The sequence below is a fragment of the Talpa occidentalis genome, unplaced genomic scaffold (assembly GCF_014898055.3).
Source record: "Talpa occidentalis isolate TD23 unplaced genomic scaffold, MPIMG_talOcc4v2.1 talOcc4.11, whole genome shotgun sequence".
In the NCBI taxonomy this organism is placed as follows: domain Eukaryota; kingdom Metazoa; phylum Chordata; class Mammalia; order Eulipotyphla; family Talpidae; genus Talpa; species Talpa occidentalis.
Genome location: NW_023601104.1, coordinates 90,153,831 through 90,168,091, shown reverse-complemented (window position 1 = coordinate 90,168,091; position 14,261 = coordinate 90,153,831). Strand labels below are relative to the sequence as shown.

Here is a 14,261-nt window from a genome sequence, read left to right as displayed (position 1 = left end):
GAATTAGTCAAAGCGGGCCTCCCCGGGTGGCGCAGCGGTTGAGCGCTGGGCTGAGAAGCTGCCCGCAGCCTCTGCAGCGCCAGTTCGATACCCGGCCGCTGGCGAGGGTCCCACATGGCACGACACACCTCTCCTGCCGCACCCGCTGCTCCCCTCAGTGCTGTATTTCAGTCTGCCTGTTCTGTTCCCCACTCTGGCTCTGGTGAATTCTCTCACCCTCCCGCACTCGTGACTGTACCCAGTGCTTATATAAATAAATAAATCTTTTTTTTTTTAAAAAAACTTATTCTTTAAAAAAAAAATTAGTCAAACACCACAAATCTCTCTCATAATTAATCTAAAATTAAATTTTAATCAAAAAAAAGTGTTGCCCTAGAATTACAGATTATCAATGTTCACTGGATTAGAAAGAAAACTGATTTAAGCCAAGAAATAGGAACCAAACCTTACACAGCACTAAAAATAACTCAAAAGGCTTGACTGTGTCAATTTCCAAAGGATCAATTTGCTTTTCCTTTTATTTCAATAATACCTTTCTCCATAGAAGCTTGAGAAACACCATGGCAACAGTGATTTGATTTCTGGTGGCCCTCAACATACTCTACTCTCACTTCCTGCCTCTGTATTTTCAGAGGATATAGAAAAGGCAAAGGTATGGCAGGAATTTTCCACGATCTAATCCCTTCCCATGGCAGACATCATTAATTGATTACTACCCCAGATGTGGCTCAAAATTGTTTTGAATATTTTATTACAGGGAATCAAAACCAAATAAAGCTGGTAGGCACAATGAAAATTGACTTCGTAGGCAGGCAGACTTAAGTTTAAATCTTAGTTTTTCCAATTCTGAGCAAACTGGGTATATTATTTTACTTCTAAACCTTAGAGAAAATGATATGCTACCTCACAGAGTCACCGTGAAGCATACCAAGAACTCATGATAAAACTAATGAAGTGCCTAGCAAAAACTACATAGTAAATTTTCTGGAGTATGGGATATTTTACTGACATCTTTCTATCTAGGTTCCCTCATGTGTAAAATGAATATAACAAGTCGACCTTAAAAGATTGTTGTGAGGCTTAAACTAAAAGATTGTTGTGAGGCTTAGTCAATATATGTAAAGCCCTTAGTGCCTAACACAAAATTAAGTATTAGCTTTTATTATTAATAAAATCATCATGGTACTTTGGGGAAAACTAGGAAACATTTTTAAGCAATCATAAAGATTAACAAATTTTGGTACAAACATTCTAGTGCTCACCACAAACACAGAGCATGGCTAGGTCTCTGGCACAGGTGAGTTTATTAAAGCACTTTTTCATTCTCAGAACAAACCTTGAAGGTAGGATTGGCAGATTCCCTTTCACTGATGAAGGAAATGAGGCACAAAAGGATTAGCTAGCAAAGTCACCTTACTAGTTGTTCCTATTACCCAGGTTTTCTGTCTCCTGGATCATTTCCACAAACTTGTATGGTCCTCTGCTTTTCACTCTAAGGAAAACTAGGTACCAGATTAAATAAATTATCTACAGATAGGCATACAATGTAGTTTACTAAGCCAATAATCCACCAGAGGATTTCTGTAATTTTTCCTTCTTTTCTATTTTTTACCATACACTAGTGAATACCTGACACCAATTTATTCTTCCAATACCAAATCAGAACCGAGATTTACCTGGTTCTAGATTTAAGGGCTCTGGAAGTGATAAAGCAACCAGATACAATTTTAAGAGTGGTTGAGAAAGTGCTTCAACTTAATTTAAAATACTTCAGATGTGTGTTCTTACATCACACGTCAAGTGAGATGCTCTAAGACAGGAGAGGAGACCCGAAGGGGGAACAGGTGCATGATGACAGGGGGAAACACAAGAAGGATCATCAGCAAGACACAAAAACAAATCCACAACCAACACGCTCCCTGCCTCGGGCAATCTCAGAAACCAGCTGCTGAGAAGTTAAATCTGGACTCAATTATCTCCAGAAGCAGGCCTACACGGGTGAGGCTGGGACCCGGGGCCGGGGCAAGTGGCTTCAATGAATACGACTCTGGACGAACATCCAGGAAGTCAGGAGCCACCGCAGTCGCCATAGCCAGGAGGATCCCTGGTAGAGAAAATAAATGCTTGCTCATAACAAAATGTGGGGACTCCATCGCAGCCCCAAGCCCAAGCGCACTCGACGCCTAGTTCAAGGGTCGCTTCAGCAGCGGAGTCAGGCCTGGGGCGGGGGCTGGGGGCAGGGACTCCAGGGACACCTCTGGGAACAGGTGCAGGACCAGGACACGGAGAGGCTGGACTCAGCCAACTCTGCGGCCCAAGGGAGTTAGGACGCCCTCACCTCTTCCACACCGAGCCCTCCCTCTCAGGACAACGCCAGCTCTTCCGCCGCCGCACCAGCCTTTCTAATCAAGCTCTGCGGCATAGAAAAGGGGCGGAAGAGGAGAGTCGCAGGGAGGAGCGAGAGCGCCGAACACCAGGCGAGAAAGAGGCCGCGGGGCATGCTGGAAGTGGTAGTTTTCCCGCCTCCTGTTGCAAGGGACTCTCCAGAGGGGCCACGGGGCTTCTTGACTACAGCTCCCAGAATCCCCAGCGCATCGTCTCCAGGGTGTTTCCTTACTTGTCGTGCGACCTTCCGCGGTTACCCAGCGGGTCAGCCGAGCAAGACTACAACTCCCATGAGGCTCAGCAGGGCCAATTCAGGGTCGAGCGAAACAATGAGACGTCTCCTTTCTATCCCTACAGGTGAGGGGTGGGCGTGTGAGCGGTTGCCTTTCGGGGCCCTCTGGCGCTCTCCTCAGGGAGCTGGAAGGAACCTTTGAGCAGCACCAGCTGCGGCCCGGGAGGTGAAACGGAAGTACCCGGTGAGAGTGAGGAGGAGCCGGAAGTCGAGGCGGGGAGGGGGCGGGGGTGGAGGGAAAAGCAAGCCCGGAGGTTCTGCGGCCGCTTCTAGTAGTTTCCAGGCGCTGCCGGGCGGCAGGGACCGGGCGGCCCTGAGGCTGTGGCTGTGGCTGCTCGGGAGCTGGTGACGGCGCCATAGGAGAGCCGATGGCCAAGTGGGGTGAGGGCGACCCACGCTGGATCGTGGAGGAGCGGGCGGACGCCACCAACGTCAACAACTGGCACTGGTGAGGCCGGCGGGCCAGGCCGCGGGAGCGGACGCCGGGCCGGGTGGGTCGCCCTGCAGCCTCGGCCGGGGCAGCACTGGGCAGAGGCAGCCCTGCCCGGAGGTGGGGCCGGGTCCTGTCCATTGCAGGGGTCCGTGGCCCCAGGCCCCTCCGCTCCTGGACTCTTGCAGGGTTTTCGGGCGGGGGGAGACGTGGAGGGCTGATCCCTCGAGGAGGGGTCTCGGGGGGGGGAGAGAGCACATACCCGCCGAGCTGCTGCATCCAGCCTGAGCAGGGAGGTGCTTCCCACACGTGGCCGCAGGACTCCGTGAGCCCCGACCGCCTCGGGTTGTATGGGGAGGTTGCTGCGTGAGGCCGGGGCCGGGGCCCAGGGATTCCTAATTTGCGGCTTGCGGGTGAAATTAAGAGTCAGTTATAGGGGGACCACTGTCTCGATCCAGGGGGCGAAGGTTTGGAACATGTTCTGCAGGTGCTCCGAGCTCATTGGTGCTGAGGACGCCCCGGCCTCTCACCCGGAACTGTTACGTTGGTTGTGTTGTAACTCCAGGGACTGTCCCTGGTTGCCGGGCAATCGTGGTTTTATAATCGAAACCGCTTTTAAAAGCCTACCCTCCTTCACCAAGTCTTCCAGAAGTAATGTCTCCTTACCTTTCCTGTCCATTGAGCTTTGTCCATGTTGTCTTTGCTGTGTGTTTTTACTTTGTTGCAGCTCGGTTTTGCTGTTGTCTCTACCAGTTAGCCAGTTGGGAGGCAGATAGTGGTTTTCTTCTCTCTGTAGCTCAGCCTGCCTCCTCTCTTTCAACAGACACAGAGTGCCTGACCTAATTTTTTGTTGTTGAAATCCTGGACTGACTTTGTTCTTATGGCCATTTAGAGGGCACAGAATGTGTAGGGTATTTATAGCATAGCCTGAACTTGACTGGTCAGAATTCCGTGGTAATGAAGTCAACATTATTGGTTTATTCTCTACGGGACCTTTTGGGTAGATACTACTTTTCTACCGCCCTAAGTAATGTTTGCACAGATTTCCCATTGGCCAAAAGGGGGCGCCATGTTACAGCGTTAATGTTGACCCCAGTACCAACCATCCTGCTGGTAAAGGAAAGCATAATTTTCCATTTCGTTTGTGACTGTTCTAAATAGCAGTTAGCCTTATTGACAATATGCAATTCTTTGTGTTCTTAAACGAAAGTAACATTTATGGACATTCTGGAGTGGAACTCATTGTTTTTCTGTTCTTTTCCATTTCTCACAATTGCTTTAGCATTTAGCAAGTGGGGTCTCCTCCATTTGGCGCTTTCTGTTTTGCAGGACAGAGAGGGATGCTTCAAATTGGTCCACAGACAAGCTGAAGACACTGTTCCTGGCAGTGCAGGTGCAAAATGAGGAAGGCAAGTGTGAGGTGACAGAAGTGAATAAGCTTGATGGAGAGGCATCAATTAACAATCGCAAAGGCAAACTTATCTTCTTTTATGAGTGGAGTGTCAAACTAAATTGGACAGGTAAGTCTGCTGGGATGTCAAGAAAAAGGGTTGACTGCATTTTGATTGACTGTTAAGTAACTGGGGAGGTCAGTTTTTGAGAGGTTATGAATTTTTCCAGGAAGAGAGGTACTATGCTTTGGAGTCCTGAAGAAAGCAGCAGTCGTTGCTAAAATTTCTCTGCCACTCTGGGTCACTGAGTGTCCTCACTCTGGGTCTCACAAGTGTAGCAGCTGGACCACAGCATCCTTGGGCCTTGGACTCTGTTGTGACACAAGGGTCATTTCCCCAGACTAGCTACTTCTGATTCTTGGATGACTCAAAAGTGGGGAAGGGAATTTTTTGGTCTTGGTCTTTTCTTACTCTCGCCAGTATTGAAGTTAGCAGGTTGGGCTATTTTGTGCTAATGAAACTTATATGTGACTGTCATTTGGGTCAGTCTTATCCTTATTAATGCCCCTTCTGTGATAATGATTCAAGGAAAGAATTAGGACCTGTATGTGAAATATCAGGAGGTAGTGGCCTTGGGTTGCCCTGAGAGTTGAGAGGCTGGATTTTAAGAGGTACTAAAGCTGAAAGAATATGTGTATGGGGCAGACCATTCAATTCTGCTATAACATGACATGTTTTCCTAAAAATTACTACACTGTACAAAGTCACAGGACTTTGGGAAACATGGACTTATGGGAAACTTGGGGCTAGGGAAACAGCATCCAAAAACTTCATTGGTGACACGGTTTTAAAAACTCAGGGACATGAAAATTATAGTACAATGTTAGACATGTCAAATGGTAATAAACACATTAATAGTACAATAGATGCAGGGATTTGCCCTGAAAAAGATCTGAAGTTTACTGTGAAAGTGGCCATCAGGAAGGCTTTGATGTGTGGTTTATTGATGTGTGGTGGAACGAAGGCATCCGAAATCAGAAGGAACATTTACACCAGTTGTGGGTGGCATGGCTCATGACATGCATGTAAACAGATTGCTGGAGATAAATGTTTGAAATGTGTGTTTTATGTATTCCTCTGCAACTCATGTCTGCTGGGTCTATTTTTCTGTGTGTTCACCTAGTATTTATCATGGATAAAAATCACACTAGCACACGTGAAATTCATGTTTTGGTCAAATTGTTCCCTAGTATAGCAGTCATATTAGAACAAATTTATATTTTCAAAGCAAGTGTTCTAGTTGATCTGGCTATTGATCCAAGTCCTCTCTGGCAGAATTCATGATAGTGCCGAGTCCTTGTAGCTCTTGGTCCCATATTGTAATAACACAGTTGAGCTCAAGAAATCTGATGGGGAAAGACATTTTTTCCTTAGGGGGAGGTTGGTTACTCCTGACATGGATACTCCTGTTAGAATAAAGAGGGTTAGTTGAGTTGTCCAGAAGAAATGTAACAGGAGTAATAGGACTCTAGAGTAGGAGGCTAATATTGCATTCCTTTTGACAGGTACCTCGAAGTCCGGAGTACACTACAAGGGTCATGTGGAGATCCCCAATTTGTCTGATGAAAACAGTGTGGATGAAGTAGAGGTTTGTGCTTCCTAACTCAGCCTGAGTCTTCTACATCTTCTTACCTCACATAAGAAAATTGACCTTTCAGTCAAGATGAGAGCCCACAGTTGACCCAAACATTCAGAACCCCAGTTTGCAGATGACTTTCTAGGCCCATTGAACCTTTGGGAGCTTCCAGAGCAGTGTGTGTTTAATTACTTTGCTTTAGTTAGTTATAGGAGTTCTAACCTAAGCCACCTTTGCCTGGCAGAGGAACTCAAAAAGGATCACTCATGGGGATTGTCAAATACCCTAGCCCTCACGCATTTCCTTTGGAAATGTCAGTAGTTGATCGCTCAGCACCCACAACATGTGGTGCCCTCAAGTTATTTACCACCTGCTTCTGATCTTTCACTCAGATTAGTGTGAGCCTTGCCAAAGATGAGCCTGACACAAATCTCGTGGCCTTAATGAAGGAAGAAGGGGTGAAACTTCTAAGAGAAGCAATGGGAATTTACATCAGCACCCTCAAAACAGGTATCCCTTGAGTAGTAATGTATGCCTTGAGGAGGTAGTTTTCACCTGTCAGACTGATTAAGGGGCTTGACCATCTTTCTTTGGCAAATGGGTAAAGATTTGGGGGGAAGGATCTTATTTCATCTCAGAGTCAGTCTGTAAACTGAGTAAGAAAAATCTAATATTTTGGCAATTGAACACTTGAAATATGGCTAGCCCAAATTTAGAAGTATTGTGAGTATAAAATATCTGGCACGAAAAAAAGTAAGATATTTCAATATTTTTTTACATCGTTAACATTGAAATCATAGTGTAGAAATGTTATATACATTATTAAAATTAGTTTCTGCTCCTTTAACTTTTTAACGTTGCTACTGGAAAATTTTATTTATTTATTCTTTTAAAGTTTTATTTTGGGGCCTCCCCGGTGGCGCAGCGGTTGAGCGCTGGGTTGCGAAGCTGTCTGCAGCCTCTGCAGCCGGTTCGATCCCCGGCTGCTCCCCGGCCGCCAGGGGAGGGTCCCACATGGCGCGCAGACCTCTCCTGCCGCCCGCTGCTCCCCTCAGCAGTGTACTTCGGTCCTTCTGCCTGCTCTGCTCCCCGCTCTGGCTCTGGTGAATTCTCTCACCCTCCCGCGCTTCTGACTGTACCCAGTGCATGTATAAACCAAACAAACAAATAACAAATAAATAAATAAATAAATAAGACATGCCTCTAGAAAATTTAAAAAAAAAAAAAAAAAAAGTTTTATTTTGTTTGTTTATGCATACACAAGCTGGGGTGGAAGCCAGAGGTTGGGGGGGGGGGGTTCGGGGGTCGGGGTAAGAGGATTCACCAGAGACAGGGTGGGGGAACAGAACAGGCAGATCTGCTGAAATACACTGCTGAGGGAAGCAGTGGGTGAGACCCAGAGCGGTCTGCTGTGCCAAATGGGTCAGCTCCCTGGCTGGGGATCAAACTTGTGCTGCAGTGGCTGGTGATGGATTCATAGTGCTGAGATTTAACCCCTTGTGCCACCAAGGAAGCCCAACTGGAAAATTTTAAACTTTACTTGAAGTTGATACATTTCTGTTGGATGGTACTGATCTAAAGAGTTGGCATTCTTGAGCATAGCCCTGGGTTATCTTTGATTTGCATTCTCCAGAGATAGTTAGAGGGTTATTAGACTGGCCAGCTCTCCTGTAGAATGCCAGTCTGCCAGTGTGTTCTGGTGGTGATGTTGGAGTACATCTGATGACCATCAGTGAGAGGCAGTAGAGACAGTGATACCTTTTTTGGGGGGATCCAGTGTTTTGCTGCTGTAACAGTTGTGGCTGTTACTGAGTAGAAGGCAGAGCGGAGAAAGTAGACTACATAAACAGCATCGTTATCTTGCCCCACACTTGAAGTCCTTGAAGAGCCACTACATTCATGGACTTCCACCCACAGATCTCATATACATGCCACAAGTTGCAATGCTACCATTTGAGTCAGGGGTTATGTATTTCCAGTGAATGTACTGCATCCTGTAGCATACACTGAAATCCTTACCTGGCGTAGACCAAAGGTAAAGGTGTGAAAGTAAGCTCTTCCTTTCCTGGCCATCACCTCGTGTTGGGGTAAGATGGCCATATCTGTCAAACTATAATGAAGCCCCAAATTTCAGCTACTGAGAAATAACTTCCAAGAGCTGGGATTTTTTTTCTTTTCAGAGTTCACTCAGGGCATGATCTTGCCTACAATGAATGGAGAGTCAGTAGACCCAACTGGGCAGCCAGCACTGAAAACTGAAGAGCGCAAGGTAAATGCTGTTCCCAGGTGGTGGGGTGAAGGGCTGTCTGGAAAGAGAGGAGATACTGCCACCTCCTCAGTTTCCACATTTCACCTCTTTTTCTCTGACCCTAACCTCTAAGGCAAAACAGCCTGTGGTGCTTTTAGAATCCACAGGATGTAGTCGTCTATCTTCCTATCTTAACCCCGGAATTTGTTAGTTTACAACGGACCCTTAGAGTAAGTAGAAACCATCAGGGACCTCAAAATCTCTTGACTGCAATAAATGCCCATATAGGAAGACATGTGTGGGGTGGGTAACAATGCGACATGTACTGTGGCTGCTGCTTTTTTTTGTATGTCAGTCTTCTTCACCTGGGGTGGTGGTTTTCAGTTTAAATTGAGGATTTTCCAGAAAAGTTCCCCTTATGACTAAAGCATCCATACACACAAGTACTCTCCTACCCCTTGAAATAATTAGCCTTGGAGGTGAAAAGGTTTTTGAGAATGAATTCAGGATCCTGAAGCTGTCACTAAGGTTTAGCAGTTACGCTAACCTGATTGTTTTCATGCTACTTCCCAGGCTAAGTCCGCTCCTGCAAAATCTCAGGCCAGATCTGTTGGTGTCAAAATTCCCACTTGTAAGATCACCCTTAAAGAAACCTTCCTGACGTCACCAGAGGAGCTCTACAGAGTGCTAACCACCCAAGAGGTAAGAAGATCCTCACCCCAGGTCTCGTGACACCTGCCACTCCAGGTGACTTGGGTTGTGGGCCTGTCTCGGTACACAGAGGAGGCGCTGATGAGTGGGAGAAGGAGGCTTTCCTCGTGCGAGCAGACGCAAAGGAAAAATACTTCTGTTCAGTCCACTCATCAAAGTGGATTTACCTTTTTTCTCTTCTTTGCCAGTTTGGGTCATGTAAGTGGGAACTACTAGGAGTTGTTCCAGGTAAAAGTGAAAGAGTCTGAAGTAAGGGCGTCATGGATTCAGAGTTACTCATGCCAAAGCGTGGTCTGTGGAAGAACAAAATAGAATAGGAACCTGGTCAGAGGGCAAGGTCATGTCGTCAGCAGCAGTTGAGCATGTCGGTGTCACCTGACATTTGTTCCTGGGTCCCACTCAGAGACTTACATCTTCTCCCTGCCTTCTCTTTTTTTTTCTACAGCTGGTTCAGGCCTTCACCCATGCTCCTGCAGTGTTAGAAGCAGATAAAGGTGGGAAGTTTCAACTGGTTGATGGCAATGTCTCTGGGGAATTCACTGATCTGGTAAGTATCTGCTAGCCCACGTCGCACTCAAGATGCAGCCTCTGTCTCATCAGAGGCAGAGGAGAAATACTTCTTTTTCTTCAGCTGTGGGTAAAATAGAGGTGTCAGTCTCTTTGGCTAGTAAAATCTTGTTTTATTTTTCAAAAGAACTCTGCAACTTCTCTTGAATTTTCTTAGTGGGGTTAAAATTAGTTCTTCCTGGAGAAATCAAACATGGAAGAGAGGATAGCTGTGGTGGTGGCTTGACTTTCCATTTGTGGCACTGAAATTCACTTGGGCAAAATTGGACCTGATTGTTATGTAGAAGGAGAAGTTGCAATTAATGGTGCAGAAGCTACCAGCCCTAGTCCATTTTGTCCTCATAAGTAGTATAATTGTGCAGTTGCCCAGTCCTAGTCAGGACTGTGTACATTGTAGTCCATTATACAGACTGACCTCTGATTATTTTAGGTCCCTGAGAAACATATTGTGATGAAGTGGAGGTTTAAAACTTGGCCAGAAGGTATGGAGCATGGAATTGTTTTATCACCAGAATTTTTTTTTTTCTCTCTTGAGTCTCAGACCTAGCTGGAAACCCTAGATCTATAACCTGCCTCCCCTCTGTCTTTCCTTAGGGCACTTTGCCACCATCACCTTGACCTTCATTGACAAGAATGGAGAAACTGAGCTCTGCATGGAAGGCCGAGGCATCCCTGCCCATGAGGAAGAGAGGACGCGGCAGGGCTGGCAGCGGTACTACTTCGAGGGCATCAAACAGACCTTTGGCTATGGTGCACGCTTATTTTAGGGCCAGCAGCAGGGGGTGAGCGCCTGCCCAACACCTCAGTCCAGCCCTCTCCTGCCTGGGGCTCGGGACTCACGGGATTGCACCATCCCAACCAGTAACTTGGGGCTGGGGCTCCTTCCCTCCACTTATACCTTGGGTTTGTGCATGTTTTCTGCCGGGTGGGATCAGAGGGTGATTTTTCTTTTATGTGTACATACGCTAAATAAAGTAATTTTAAAAATGCACAGATCTGGAACCTGTATTGATTGGGTGGCTGGTATTAAGAGTTTCTTGAAGGTTTTGAAGTTTTAAAAAATGGCGGGGTTGGTAAAAGACCTCGTCTCCATTCCAGGTAAGTGTGGGTAACTGAGAGGCAAGCAGGGTACCTGTTTCTCACCACTAAGCATCCCCAAACTAGTATGCTTTCCCTGCTGACTGAAGAGCAGTTTCTAGTACTTGTCTCACCGTGGGGCAAACGGGGAGATGCACCCTGAGGTAGTACCAGCAAACACTGCTGCTGGTGGAGTTGTCATCCTGGGCTCTGCCTCTGATGCTCTTGCACGATGTGATGGCTGCCAGGAGCTGTTCGGACACGGGGTGGGACGAGGGCTTTCCACACTGGGAGACAGGAACTGTGTGGTAAGTGGCTCCTGTTTGCTGAGCAGTAACTGTAGCTGACAGTGCACGCTGAGTCGTTCCCTTGTGCTTGCTCGCTTTACGCCTACCCCCAGTAGCCCTATGAAGCGGATACTGTCATGTCTGACAAGAACCTAAGACTTGGATTTCTCAAGGAACGTGTCCCAGGCCCAATAACTGGTACACAGTAGAACTGGGATTTGAAACGGCCATAACTGTACCTCTAGTGTCCATGTCCAAATCACTGTGTCTCCGGTCTTGTCATCAGATGCTCCTCACGAAGAGCTACTGCGCTTCCAGCATGTTAGTCATCCCTCGGAGAAGAAAATCCCAGGCCTTACTACTTCCAGGTAGGAAGAAATGAATGTCCTAGTCAGAGTATTTTTAAGTATCTGGCTCCATTAAACTAGTTAACTGGAATAATGTGTATTAAAAAGTTGAATGGGTATTGCTCAAGTTGGGGGGCGGGATTACGTTCTGCTTGGACTACCACATTGTGGGAAGAGGTAACTACCTGAGCAGGGAGGGTCCCTCTGGAATGAGCCCCACCCTACTTCCTGCCCCCCCTGCATGACTCAGTCCCTCTAATCCAGACTGCCTCCTGCAGCTACTATTTCCTTCATCTATTTTTGACTTTTATTAGGTGGCAATGAGGCCTGCAGGCTAATCCTACCAACATGACTTGGCCAAAATGTTGTTAAAGCAGAAAATCAGTATCGACCTGGATAAATTAGGCCCCCCAAAGCTTCCTTTGTTTGGAATTGCTCAAATGAGTGTGGGATTGAACTAATTTTCTTCTGATTTGGCATACCAAAAAGGTGTTTTTTGGTCAAGAACCTGGACTCTGTCCTGAATCAAACCAACAAGACTTCCTATGAGACCAGTGACAAAAAAGGAGCCTTGTCACACCTGGCTGGAGAGTTAGCAATTCCAGAAGCTTTAGAAAAATAATCTGGAGCTCACAAACACCTTAATGAAAAAGTACCTGTCACATGACAAGCTCAGGAGCAGCTGCCACCTCTAGGACTGGTGATGGCTGTTCTGATTTCTTACCACTGCTACTTTACTGCAGCCTTTTGTTTGGCCATCTGAGCCTAAGAAGCAGAATGAGGGCATCCCTGGTAGCGCAAGGGTTAAAGACAAAGCTATCAAAGCTATTGGCAGCATGAGCTTTTGGCAGCCACTGCAGCGTGAGCTTGATCCCTGGGCCAGGAAGGTGACCCACATGGCACAGCAGACCTCTCCTGTCTTGCCCGCCTGCTGCTCTTCCCAGCAGTGTATTTCAGTACATCTGCCTGTTCTCCCCAGCTGTCTCTGGTGAATCCTCTCACCTCCCCTCCAACTCTGGCCTACACCCCAGTTCTTATATGCATAAATAAGTAAATCTTTAAAAAAGAAAGATAGAGCTGAAAATGGTGAACTTGGATTTGAACTATAAATAGGGCATTTCCTAACAAATTGGGTGTATTTTCTGATCTATAAAATAGGCATAGTCGGCCCTTATAAAAGCATTATGTAAAAGATGAATGTAGACGCACTGGCACCTGATGGCCCTTCGCAAATGGTACCTGCTGACTTCTGGAAACAAGAAGTGAAAACACTTCTTGTTTTCCCTTGAGCAAGAAATAAATCGTTTTTTTGAAAAGCTGATTAACTGACTAGAATTGGAAATCATAGGCCAGGGTGTGCCTGCCTAAGAACCACCTGGGGGAACCTGTTAAAAGAAAAATGGACTCCACTCTTAGAAGTTCTCAGTGGGAAGGGGCGGTCCATGAACTGATATTTTAATAAATATTCTGACATCAGAGCTGCATTTTGAAAAGCACTTCAATGTGTTAAAAAATACATATATATATACATATATGTGTGTGTGTGTGTATAAAGTTGAAATGGAAGAGCCAAGGAAGCATATATTTGGGCCCCTTTTGTAAATAATGGAACAAAGCATCTCAAACGTTCTGTCTTCTGAGACATGAAGGAGATCAGGGGGACCTGGCAGGGGTGGCGGCACTGGCGGTTGTGTTAAATCCTAGGAAGAATTCAATGTCCTAGGACTTTGCCTAGGACCCTTTATGAGGAGGGAAAACTGGGCAAAACCATCCCTGTGAACTTAGAAACCATGGTGGTGTCCATGCTGGCTGTGTGGCAACTCCTGGTGTTGGGGATGGGAAGCACCCCTAGTCATGGCAGTGGGGGAGGGACGCTCTGACTTCATGGTCCCTCCTGGTTCTGCTCCCTTTGACAGCCTCAGTGCCCCCCTCCACGACTTTTTCCTCACGCACAAGTGTCCATCCCTAGGCCCGCAGACACCTGCACAGCATCTCTCTCCGGTAGAGTTTGAATAAACACCACTGCAGAGCTGGCTGCCCCCCAATCCCCTTTTGAGGCTCCTGTCCAGCCTCCTTTCACTTCTCTCATCTGTGGCCTGATGTGGATGCAAGGCAGCATGGCACTTAGATGACAGATGAAACCCGAGGACTGGCTACGTTCAGCACAGGTGACAGATAACCGTGCAGGATAGATGACATTTGGACAGTGTATTTAGGAGTCGAGGTAAGTTATAGTAGAAAGGAGGGGAATTAGCGATGGCCTGTGAAAACAGACTCTGGGCTGTCTCGTATTATTACCAAAAAAAAAAAAGTTTCTGCTAAAAAAATAATACCAACTTACCCCTGCTGGTCTTACTCAACTCCCCAGACAAGAGACTGGCAGTGAGCTTGGTTCCCATTTGGTGACAGAAGCGCCGGCCCCCACGACCTGCCCCTAGCTGATTCCAGTCGCCCCCACAGCAGCTGAGACTGTGGTTCAGGACCAGCCAAGTAATCTCAGCGCTGGGGGTGAGGGTCACGGTTAACATCTGGCTCTGAGTACCAGGTGGCCACTCTGGACACACCTTCCTCCTCCTACTTCCTGGTGTGTCTCTGTCCGTCCCCAAATGCCAGGCGTGGCAGTGAGGGAGGGCATGGGTGCCCCCTGAGCCAGGGTCAGGTCCACCTCTGTCATTTTGGAGGTGTTATTTGGGGAGGGGGCCGCAAGCACCGCTGAGATGGAGTGGCTCCTCCAGGCCTCCAGGCAGCCCCTGGCGAGAGGGGGAGCTGATATTTACAGTCTAACCTCTGCACCCCTGGAGCTCTGCCTGCCCCACTGGGTTAGGTGGCCACAACCACAGGAGTGCGACATGGGCAAAGGCTCTGCCTGTGGGGGCCCCAAATTCTTCAT

The 14,261-nt window shown here is 47.1% G+C and overlaps 2 protein-coding genes across 8 annotated transcripts in view; one reads left to right on the top strand and one right to left on the bottom strand.

Moving 5' to 3' along the window:
* The window catches only part of VIPAS39 (VPS33B interacting protein, apical-basolateral polarity regulator, spe-39 homolog), a 29,812-nt gene extending 25,988 nt beyond the window's left edge, over nt 1-3,824 (bottom strand). For 2 of the 6 annotated variants that reach the window (XM_037503773.2, XM_037503777.2), the window contains exon 1: nt 2,339-2,543. Coding sequence is in view for 2 of the 6 variants with exons in the window: in XM_037503778.2 (XP_037359675.1) it covers nt 3,774-3,800 (27 nt within the window). In the remaining 4 variants the exon portion in view is untranslated. Of the gene's footprint in view, nt 1-2,338; nt 2,544-2,617; nt 2,868-3,369; nt 3,420-3,773 lie in introns of those variants that run through there. The other 4 variants (XM_037503778.2, XM_037503776.2, XM_037503775.2 and 1 more) reach the window with 4 other exon arrangements.
* On the top strand, nt 2,628-10,641 carry AHSA1 (activator of HSP90 ATPase activity 1). Of its 2 annotated transcripts, none has more exons than XM_037503781.2 (9): nt 2,628-2,742; nt 4,437-4,627; nt 6,064-6,146; nt 6,527-6,644; nt 8,315-8,403; nt 8,956-9,084; nt 9,539-9,640; nt 10,091-10,142; nt 10,255-10,641. In XM_037503781.2, the coding sequence occupies exons 4-9, from the start codon at nt 6,578-6,580 to the stop codon at nt 10,425-10,427; spliced, it is 612 nt and encodes a 203-aa protein (XP_037359678.1). In that variant the 5' UTR covers nt 2,628-2,742; nt 4,437-4,627; nt 6,064-6,146; nt 6,527-6,577; the 3' UTR covers nt 10,428-10,641. The 2 variants fall into 2 exon arrangements, with proteins under 2 accessions (XP_037359678.1, XP_037359676.1); XM_037503779.2 differs by lacking the exon at nt 2,628-2,742 and adding an exon at nt 2,916-3,125.
* Nucleotides 10,642-14,261: the final 3,620 nt, after the last annotated feature.

What these genes read in the sequence shown, in the direction of transcription:
- AHSA1 (XM_037503779.2), top strand. Translation starts at nt 3,046, where the DNA reads ATGGCCAAGTGGGGTGAGGGCGACCCACGCTGGATCGTGGAGGAGCGG. An exon ending in TGAAAACTGAAGAGCGCAAG is followed by an intron (nt 8,404 to 8,955) that starts GTAAATGCTGTT and finishes GCTACTTCCCAG; the next exon opens with GCTAAGTCCGCTCCTGCAAA. An exon ending in CTGGGGAATTCACTGATCTG is followed by an intron (nt 9,641 to 10,090) that starts GTAAGTATCTGC and finishes TGATTATTTTAG; the next exon opens with GTCCCTGAGAAACATATTGT.